This window comes from Polyodon spathula, unplaced genomic scaffold, assembly GCF_017654505.1.
Source record: "Polyodon spathula isolate WHYD16114869_AA unplaced genomic scaffold, ASM1765450v1 scaffolds_831, whole genome shotgun sequence".
Classification (NCBI taxonomy): domain Eukaryota; kingdom Metazoa; phylum Chordata; class Actinopteri; order Acipenseriformes; family Polyodontidae; genus Polyodon; species Polyodon spathula.
The window spans coordinates 9,852-20,929 of record NW_024472318.1 but is presented as its reverse complement, the minus strand read 5'-3'; the positions used below and the strand labels follow the sequence as shown (position 1 = coordinate 20,929).

The 11,078-nt window shown below is 41.9% G+C and overlaps 1 protein-coding gene across 1 annotated transcript; it reads left to right on the top strand.

Annotated features, from left to right (window-relative positions):
• The first annotated feature begins 319 nt into the window (after window positions 1-319).
• Window positions 320-4,442, top strand: LOC121309064 (tubulin alpha-1C chain-like). Its single transcript, XM_041241934.1, has 4 exons — window positions 320-422; window positions 2,729-2,945; window positions 3,052-3,200; window positions 3,354-4,442. Exons 1-4 carry the CDS (start codon window positions 420-422, stop codon window positions 4,326-4,328), a joined length of 1,344 nt encoding a protein of 447 aa, XP_041097868.1. The 5' UTR covers window positions 320-419; the 3' UTR covers window positions 4,329-4,442.
• Window positions 4,443-11,078: the final 6,636 nt, after the last annotated feature.

Sequence of the window (11,078 nt, the reverse complement as noted above, 5' to 3'; positions counted from 1 at the left end):
CAGCTGCCATCATGAAAATAACAAGCCACCACCAACCAGTACCCTGCTTATTGGTTGGGGAAGAAACTAAAACAGCAGATTCCACACCAGCTCAAACCAGCTGGTAATTCTAATGAAATGTGCAGTCCAAATTTTATTCCATTCCTGCCATCTCTTTAGCAGCCTCGGAAATTATAAATTGGAAGTTTTAACAGTTAAATTTGCTTCTTTCATCTACCAATCAGAATGCGATGTCTAAAAGGTAGGCGTTATTAGGATCCACCCCGTTGGCCATGTCACTATTTGGAAGGCTATAAATTGCCCCACCCAGAGGGGAACGCGGTGAACTTCTCACTTAGACTCATTACAGTCGTCCTGTGAGTGTCCAGAATTAAAGACCTTATTCCACTTCTTTCTACCAGACAACAAACACAAATAAAATGGTAAGTATCTGTTTATCAGAATGGAGCATTACAGAATGTTAAATTAGACTCTTAAATCACAAGTACGTGTTACAGTGTAGAGTCTTTAAAAAATGTATTTATTTAATGTGGATATGTACTATTGCTAAATACAGTGTGCATTAAGAGGGGTGTACAGTGTTTTAAACTTCCAGCACAGCACAGAGTTAAGCGAACCCTTTATTTAAATCTATAAATTAGACTCGCCACCCTGAGTGGGTAACTACACTGTATCTGTTTCTAGTACAAATGTAACCGGCAGTAACCCAATTTTAAACAGTCTCTCTTGTTACTTCGTTACTTTGCAGTGTGGAGCTCGAGTTAACCCGACCCCCTTGATCTTGGTAGAAGAAACGTTTACCGCATTAAAAACAAAATCCTAGGTTTACTAAAACTAAATTATCGTTGTCAAATGCTGTCATATTTCTTTTCTTAGTGTGCAACGTTTCCAGTAAAATATGCATATTTATATGAATGATATCACGCGATTTTTACATAGTGTTGTGGTGTCATGATAAGCAATACCATCTGTTTTTTTTATTTATTTATTTATTTGGCATGTAGGAGCCCCCTTTGACGACCCCGTTCTGTATTAGTTACAGGGAGTCAGGGCAGAGTAAAGGAATTAGTAGTAGAGTAGTTTGATGATCGCATTACTCTCTTGCTATCACCCTGGCCGTGCGTCTTTCTGCTACAGTACACCGTCCAGTCACAGGCGTGTGCGCAACAGGCTCGCCGCTGGAGATTACAGAGACAATACACTGAATAGGGTCTCCTCAAATGCAGGATTTCCTTGCAAGACCTGTGATGTATTTCCTTCAGTGTTATGGAGAATAACCCATGATTGTGTGACGAATACGATTGCTGTAGCCCGTATGTAAAACGCGAGTGATTGAAGATCATAGATTTTTTTTTTTTTTTTTTTACTGTACAATCAAAGGGTTAAAGATCGAGGTCGTACAGAGAATTAAATCAGAGTACTGTAAAGAGGATGTCGTGCGTTCCCGAGGCGGAGCGATCCCAAACAGGAGAACAAAGAGGTGCAATTATGCGGTGTTAGTGGAAAGTGCTGAAACACGCTTAAATATTGCACGCACCTCTGCCAGCGCTCCTGGCTCTGGTTTACTCACTTGGGTGGCTAAGCTACATTTTCTCTTGTTTTATTGCACATTGATGGAATAGGTCATTAACATGTTCCCCTATATTAAATACTGTGTGTGACATGACAGACGTACCCAGCACCCTAAGCTATATATATATATATATATATATATATATATATATATATATATATATATATATATATATATATATATATATATATATGGCTTAGGCACACACACACATTACAGTATACATTGCTATTCAATTACATGAGTCGCATCCGACTGTCAAATGAACCCAAATACCAATAGACTGAAAGGCTTTGGTAAAGCTGAGGTCACGTGTGTGGTCACCGTCATTCTCAGAAACAGAGCGCTATCTGTCTCAGATCTGCTTATCAGACACAGGCAGCTCAGTCAGGTGATGTCTGGTTTGCTACTTTCAGCTGGTATCCCGCACAAAATCACTTTTTTTTTCTGTTTGTGGAAAAGTATTAAAGACAAATCCCTATTAAGCTATTGAAAGCCGAGAGTTTTATAATTGAATGGAACATTAACCTCACCACGAAGGCTTGATTACGCACTGGTTTTTAGTTCATGCATTGGACGCAGTGCCTTTGATACTGCACCATGCATAGTATCTGCTGGTGTCTGCACTTAGGCAGTTTAATTGTCTCTAAGAACAGTAAAATGAATTCTTCAAGCGTGGATGGTACCCCTGTTTTGTTGATTAAGAATGAGTAGGGGATTTGCTGTATTTGTTTAATCAGAGAAGCAATGAGGAGGCTGTCCAAGCTTGCCTCAGGCTAGTAAACAGTGTGGTGCCCTCGGTATATGGCGCAGTGTGTTGGAATGGTCCGTTTTGAGACCTGCAGAATGATTGTCCTTGTGGCCATAGTAGCTCAGCAAATGCACAAGATCTCTATTACAGTGCAGTGCAAACTGCATTATAGCCCTGGAGCTACAATAAATTCCATGGCTGGGGCTTGCATTAAATACTTGTGCTAAAGGAATTGGTATTTTTACAATATGGAAATTATGCCAACAATTCTTTTATGTAGAAAATAGTGTGCCCACAAAGGACTGCACCTGCAATGTAAAAATGTTAGATATTGGTATACTTTGACTAGATTTAGAATCATTTACAACCATACACGCTGTTTTACAATACGTTCTTCCGCACAGCGCGAGTGCATCTCCATCCATGTTGGCCAGGCTGGTGTCCAGATTGGCAATGCCTGCTGGGAGCTCTACTGCCTGGAGCACGGCATCCAGCCTGACGGGACGATGCCCAGTGACAAGACCATCGTCTGTGACTCCTTCAACACCTTCTTCAGCGAGACTGGAGCCGGCAAGCACGTCCCCAGAGCTGTCTTTGTAGACCTCGAGCCAACAGTCATAGGCAAGCTCTCTGTTTTCTCTCTGAATGCTTTTGTGCTGTGCATTTGCCTTCCTTCCTCTTCCAGAGCAGGCTTTGCTAACAGGCCTTTATTCCTGTCTCTCTCCAGATGAGGTGCGCACTGGTACCTACCGCCAGCTGTTCCACCCTGAGCAGCTCATCACTGGCAAGGAGGACGCTGCTAACAACTACGCCCGTGGGCACTACACCATCGGCAAGGAGATCATCGACCTGGTTCTGGAGAGGGTCCGCAAACTGGTGGGCAGCTCAGTGTGTTTAGTGACAATTTACTGAACTGCAATACATTTTAAATGAGGTTATGCAGGAAAGCTTTGATGTAAAATACATTTGAAATGACCAGGTATTTGTTCTGTTAACTTGCATTTCTAATAATAATGTTTCTCTCCCCAGGCTGACCAGTGCACAGGTCTCCAGGGTTTCCTGGTCTTCCACAGCTTTGGAGGTGGTACGGGTTCTGGTTTCACCTCCTTGCTGATGGAACGCCTGTCTGTGGACTACGGCAAGAAGTCCAAGCTGGAGTTCTCCATCTACCCAGCCCCCCAGGTCTCCACAGCTGTGGTGGAGCCGTACAACTCCATCCTGACCACCCACACCACCCTGGAACACTCCGACTGTGCCTTCATGGTAGACAATGAGGCCATCTATGACATCTGCCGCAGGAACCTTGATATTGAGCGCCCCTCCTACACCAACCTGAACAGGCTTATCAGCCAGATTGTGTCCTCCATCACAGCCTCCCTCCGATTCGACGGCGCCCTGAATGTTGATCTGACAGAGTTCCAGACCAACTTGGTGCCCTACCCCCGTATCCACTTCCCCCTGGCCACCTACGCCCCAGTCATCTCAGCCGAGAAAGCCTACCATGAGCAGCTTTCTGTGTCTGAGATCACCAACGCCTGCTTTGAGCCGGCCAACCAGATGGTCAAATGTGACCCCCGTCACGGCAAGTACATGGCCTGCTGCCTGCTGTACCGTGGTGACGTGGTGCCCAAAGATGTCAACGCTGCTATTGCCACCATCAAGACCAAGCGTAGCATCCAGTTTGTGGACTGGTGCCCAACTGGTTTCAAGGTTGGTATCAACTACCAGCCTCCCACTGTGGTTCCTGGGGGCGACCTGGCCAAGGTGCAGAGGGCAGTGTGTATGCTGAGCAATACCACCGCCATCGCTGAGGCCTGGGCCCGGCTGGACCACAAGTTTGACCTGATGTACGCCAAGCGGGCCTTCGTCCACTGGTACGTGGGGGAGGGTATGGAGGAAGGAGAGTTCTCGGAGGCCCGTGAGGACTTGGCTGCCCTGGAGAAGGACTACGAAGAGGTTGGTGCTGATAGCTTGGATGGAGAGGAAGAGGGAGAAGAATATTAAAAATGCAATTGCCAGACATTTCATTTTCTTTCTTAAATGTCTTTTTCTGTCCTTTTGAAATGCTTCCAACCTTTTGTCCACTTTCTGTTTGAAATAAATGTGAATGTTGTTTAATATTGTGTTTGTGTATTGAATATTGTATTTAAGTTGTAGTAACACATGAACACTGATATATTTGAAAACACTTATAAACATATGCACATTATAATTTACAGAATCCACACAGACATACAGTTGAAAGAATGCCTATAGCAGCACAATATTAGGGAGGCATTACCCGTTACTATAGGACTCCAGTATCCCTATACAGACATTTGAGAACATTCACAATGGGAGTTCCCTGTAGTGCAATAATTTGAAAATGCATGACACGCTGTGCTCTTCAATGGAAATGGTTAATTTATCTACAGCAAAAAGGAAAGAAAAAAATACAAAGAGGGACATGGCTTCTGATTTGCATTTCTGGAGGCAGGAAAACGAATTTGCATGAATTGTTTATGAGTGCATCTATTTTAAAGAGGGGGAAAGGTTTATAGTACAGGCACACTTGCATCTTTGTGTAACGCACAGAATGTGAGAGTTTGGTGCACAGCGGGTATTTCTATCTATCAATGGTAATCTTGGAATTCTGGAAACTCATGAAGCAGCAGGTTCTGTATATGATTTAAGCACACTGTCACCATCTGAATATAATATTTAAAGCTACCTTACACACACACACACACATCTGCACTGCAAACATCTTTATGTTATATTTATCATACTTGGTTGCAAAGTCTTTTATTAAATACAGAGGTAAATATTTACCAGGATGAGACCTTTGACATGCGACATCAAGTACCGGTGTAGTGTTAGAAAGTGGTACATCACCACAGCGTGGAATGCGTACCAAAACTCGACTAGCGTAATGTTAGAAAGTGGTACGTTGCGAGATGTTGGTACAGGTGCGATCAATTGCCATGTGATGTGTTTTCCTATTGTCAATTTACCATTAACCATGAATTATAGTTTTTTTTTTTTTTTTTTTTTTTGTGCAAACCATTAATTATACATATTTTTTTGCAAACTTAAACAGGAATCAGACAATCAATTTCTATTTAAAAAAAAAAAAAAAAAAACACGACAAACGAGACAAAAGGAGAAGTCCGCAGCAAAGTTGCAGAACTAAACGAATGTACGAGATCCAGTGCATTGCATGCGATAAACATTCACATACTATTTTCTTAACTCAATTAAAAAATATGAAAAAGACCGAAAACAGCATAACGTACCAGATTTGAATGGGCAGGCTTTCTAAGCGTTAGTTGCTTAGGCTTAGTGCGCTGCATGCCACTTTAATCCGTGCAGAAAATAACAAGACACCAGTACATAAAATTACACAGTACAAACCAACCCAGTCAATTACAACTCAATCTAAAGGGATATTTGATAAAGAGACTCTGGGATGTTATATTCAGTACTACAAAAGCCTTTAATTGCTAAATAAAAAATTGAAAACGTACATCTGTAACCTGAAACCAGAATCCTTGAAGCTCCTTGATTCTTGTTCAGTCTGAGCACCCGGCTTTTTTTTTTTTTTTTTTTTTTAAACTTATTTTTTTATTTATTTATTTATTTATGTATCTATTTATTTAAACAGCCACGGAAACTCCCGCGTCCTTTGCTGTAGCGGCGCTGTCTCGTCTCAGTTCGGGCTTTACTTTGTGCGGCGCCGCAAACACAGAAAGAAAAGATTAACTTCAAACAGGGAATTGTTTTTTTTAACCGTGTTTCTTTTTTTTCTTTTTTTTTTTTTTTGTTAGCAGACTAAATACAGGCCCTAAAAAAAAACAGACCAGAGTTGTCGTGTCTTCTTTCTTTCGTGACATGTTTTGTCTTGAATGGAGACACATACTAACAATATTGTCTAAATAAACAAAGGCATATTTTCCTGAACTCCTGGAGGCCATATAAACCCGGTCCCCTAGAAAAATAACATAAATTGAGTCGACGGTGCCAGTCTGCCATTTCAGACCGTTTTTAACACAGCTCGTAAGCATAACACCATGTAACAGGTCATTTTATTATACTTAAATTGTTTTTTATACGTTTATTATTGGACGAGAGTGTTAATAAATGCTATACCATACTAATTCATTTTTCTAAAGAGTAATACAATACTCCAGCGATACTGCTTGTCCGTTCAGATCTGCGTTATATTTGAAGAGAAAACGTTTGGGAAGGGAAGCCGCAATATTTGGTAAACCGGTGTGGTGTTATTTTGTGGTACGCGTTAAAAGTGCTACACTGTATGTAGAGCTTGCCCGGGCATATCTCAGAAAACAAGGAAACGCTCGGGTTTTAATGTATATTGTTTCACAATTCAGCAAATGTATGTGACTTTTACTGATGAGCAACAAATTGGGTTATCTAAAATTGAAAACATATATACGATGTTGTGGGTGAACTACAGTTTGTCATGTTTCTAGTGATTTGTGCAGCAGTCAATGACAACATTGACAGCTGTACCATTGCCTGATGTTAAACGTGTATACGTACTACATTATGACGATTTACCACTTTCTGACAGTATGCTACATTCTGACAATGTACCACATATTTTATATGCGTAAGTGACACATGTAAAGTCTGGCTCATTTGAGCTGCTCTTATTATCCCCTGGCCTGCAGGGATGCATATTGATGATGCGCAGTGATGCTGTCCTGGGCAGTGATGCAGTTCTGGGCAGTGGTGCAGTCCTGGGCAGTGGTGCAGTTCTGGGCAGTGATGCAGTCCTGGGCAGTGGTGCAGTTCTGGGCAGTGATGCAGTCCTGGGCAGTGGTGCAGTTCTTGGCAGTGGTGCTGTCCTGAGCAGTGATGCAGTCCTGGGCAGTGATGCAGTTCTGGGCAGTGGTGCAGTTCTGGGCAGTGGTGCAGTCCTGGGCAGTGGTGCAGTCCTGGGCAGTGGTGCTGGGCAGTGATGCAGTCCTGGGCAGTGGTGCAGTCCTGGGCAGTGATGCAGTCTGGGCTGGGCAGTGCAGTCCTGGGCAGTGGTGCAGTTCTTGGCAGTGGTGCTGTCCTGAGCAGTGATGCAGTCCTGGGCAGTGATGCAGTTCTGGGCAGTGATGCAGTCCTGGGCAGTGGTGCAGTTCTGGGCAGTGGTGCGCCACTAAAATAAAGATTTTCTTAACCAACATTTTACAAAATCACATTTAGTTAGTATACCGAACTTCTAGTAACACATATAATAGCTAATGCATTCATTTCATTTGGACACACAGTCGTAGTCAATGCATTGTTGCTGTCGACTTCATCCACATTTTGTAGCTTTCTTTACAAAGTAGTTTGTTATAGAAGTTTCTAAAGCTCTTCTCATTGCTTTAGAGGAGTGCTGACTGAATCAGAGAGTTGTGTGGGAGATGGAAGTCATGTGACTTGGCTTGCCTATTATTCGAGTTCCAGCTCGATGGCACTGCTGCCTGTGAAATTAGAACCGGAATGGTGTTCTGGCGCATTCCGGCTCCACTGCACCACTGATGATGGGGCAATAGAGGTCGTGACCTTCTGAACCCCGGGGAACGTATGTCAGTGACATTTTTACAATACATTTGCAGAGCACCGCTTCACTGTGATGAAACTTGGTAAGGACATTCTTTAGCACGCATTATGAATCTGGTGATCTTCATGTCCCTTTTTAATATAGCAAACCAAAATGCAGTTTTGATGTCTTGATATATTCTTCAGCCCAAGCTATCGAGGTAACAGAAGCGAGGGATGTTACGCATGCCTTTGTTAATGTATGGAGACAGTATGTTTGTATTTGCAGCCATGAGAGCAGCACGTACGTTGCTGGCACACTGAAATAATGCACTGTCACTCAAGAATACTTTGTGGTGACCCAGTTATGGTGAAAAGCTCTTTATAAAATCAATACTGTTTCTGCTGTTGTGCCCCTAGTTGAAAGCCAGTGTTGTATTAGTTGTGTCTCTTTGCATGCAGCACATGCAAAGTGGTTTAACCCAGTCATTTGAACAGGGAAACAAAGCTCTGTTTTGATTTCCAGGAAGGCTAAGTAGTCACCCTCCAACATTCACACCAGACAGTCGTGCACCTGTTCTTGAAAAAGGGCAGCCTGGGAGCAGACCGGCCGCTTTGCATCTCACATCGTTTCCTGCAGTGCTGCAGAGACTCAAAGCATGAACAAAAAACCTATCAAATGACCAGTGAGTCAAACACTTGAAGCTGGAAGCAGGGCTCCAGGCGTGAAAGTCTGACACCGAATTTGCGACATGCAGGTCACGATATAATATGAATCACGATACATGCGATGGTCCTGACGGGCTACTTGCATCATGCATAGTGTTTTCGGTTTTAATCTTTTTTTAAAAAATCCGGGACTTTTTCGGAGTTTATTTTACATGATTAAAATAGGGACAAAATCGGTACATAATAGTTCTAAATTGAAACATCAGTAAAAATCAGGGCAAAAAATCTCAGAAAACACTTTACAAGTGGAATACGATGAGGAGCAGTTCTGGCTTCTGATTAGGGTTAATGTCCCAGGCAGGTATAATGAAGCACATGCAGGCTGAAGCCATATTTTCCCCAAGTTGGCGGGTACTTTGCGAATGTCTGGGCAAACGCTGTGCTGACGGAAATAGTATCTACAGAAGGTATGAACATGACATCAGCACAAAACAAGCCAGGTTTATTCACCTTGAAATCATAAAAATAAAACTGACAGCTAAAGCATCACCCTTTTCTGTCAAAAATTTACGATTAAGATTGTCGGCCTTAGGCAGTGTTTTACTATAGACAGTCTTGTCGCACAAAGTCACCAATACATACCTCTCTGCAATAAACAGTGGCTGCCCAGCAAAGCACAGAGCTCTGACAAACTCATTAACACAGTCACTGTGCGCTCTCTTTTATTAAAGCCTGTGTAAAAGCAGGATCAGCGGATTGCTTGTCTCTCAGTTCACTTTCTCGTTTTAGTTTAACGTGTCTCTTATTTCAGTATGCTCTTTTATTGTCAATGCAAACATGTACCTCAATGCAGCAGTATTTGCAGCTCTGTTCATCCTTTGCCTCATCTGACCCACTTCTGCTATTTTTGCGTTTTGCATACTTCAAAACATTTGTTTTCTTGAATATTCATAAACTGATTTACGTTTTCTCTCACTAAAAATATTATATTTTCGTGTCAGTATTTCAATTTAGTTTTTGATCAAGCTAGTAGTTACTACACCCAGCAATTGCCACAATAATCAGACTTTGATTGGCCAACATAATCCGGTGATATCAGTGTGTTTGTGAAGTGACAGAGAACCACGTTTGAATGTTATTTGATCCTCTGACATCTAAACGTCTGCTGTATCCACCTAGGATGAAGAGTAGGGCTGTTTATTACAATGTCGGAATCAAAATAAAACAGCATTTTAATCAAAATAGTCTGCATTTCCTAGAAAATAGTACCGGGAAAATACTGAATAATAGACAAAATCGTGTATAAATCAGTAAAAACCGACATCCTGTAAAAAAAAAATTTTTTTTGTAATTTTTCGGTAAAATTCAGAATAAACTGGAAACGCGGGACACTAATCATGCACAATAAGATCCAGTTATCATTTAATGATGGCCTACTATGTTAAAAGGCAAAAACTCAATGAGACAGTGGGAGAGTATGTATTTGTAACTATAAAACACACTTATTATTCCTTCAAGGACCACTTGGTGAATTACAATGAGCTAGACTGTGCTTGTGGTCTTGGATCGCAATATGATATATCAGGTAAAGAAAGCATTGCAATTCATCAATACATGCTGAATCATTACACCACTACAAACCATTGAAAATAACACGTCAGGCTTGTGCTCACCCTCCATTCCCTATGTGTCTGTAACTCTGTGGTCCTGCTGTATATAATTCAGCTTCTCGTTTGTCGATTTGTCATTTTGATTGAATGTTTCTGTGCTTGTCTAAAGTGGTGCTGTGATGTTTTCCGTGTTACCCCCGTCTCCAAGCCATGGGGTAACAGGGATCTTGTCTGCCCACAGAGAGGCTGCGGCCCTCGCCTCACTCCCGGGAAAGAGGCTTCCTGGGAGATCCATCCAGGTTATAGTTCACAATCTTATTATTTTGTACTTATGTTTAGTTTCTATGAAGAACACTGGTCTGCAGGGTGTATATGGTAATATACTCCAAGTAATTTCTATTTGGATATTTTGGTTTTAAACATAACCACGTCGCAACCTATTCCTGGAATTCAGATATATCATCCACTGAAACCGGCCTCATAAATATTATCACAGTAAACTTAAAAAACAGAATTTAATTAACGGTTTGAGTTCACGCTTTGTGAATAGAATTCATTATAAGTACTCTGGACCTTTCTGGTGTACAGTTTTAAATGACGCTTTGTGGCATGGTGCCCCGCCCCTGTGCGTGTGTTTGTGTTTTATGTTGTACGTGGTGTGTTATTCTTGGTGTGTGTGTATTGGTGCAGAGGCTGTGAATTGGGTTATGTAGAGCGAGTGAATTAGAATGCATGCATTAGGCACTGGAATTGCACAAATTAGTTCAAGTGCCGGGACTCAAGTGAATGATTAATTGGTACAGCTGTATATATAGAGGCATGAATCACTCACTCGGGGTTGGTGTATTCACGGTGGAGAACGGGAGAGGAGAAGAAAGAAAGATAGAATAATAACAATTGCTCCTCATGTTGAAACAGTTCAGCGCGATACTTGTTTCAGGCTTGTCCACTGTCT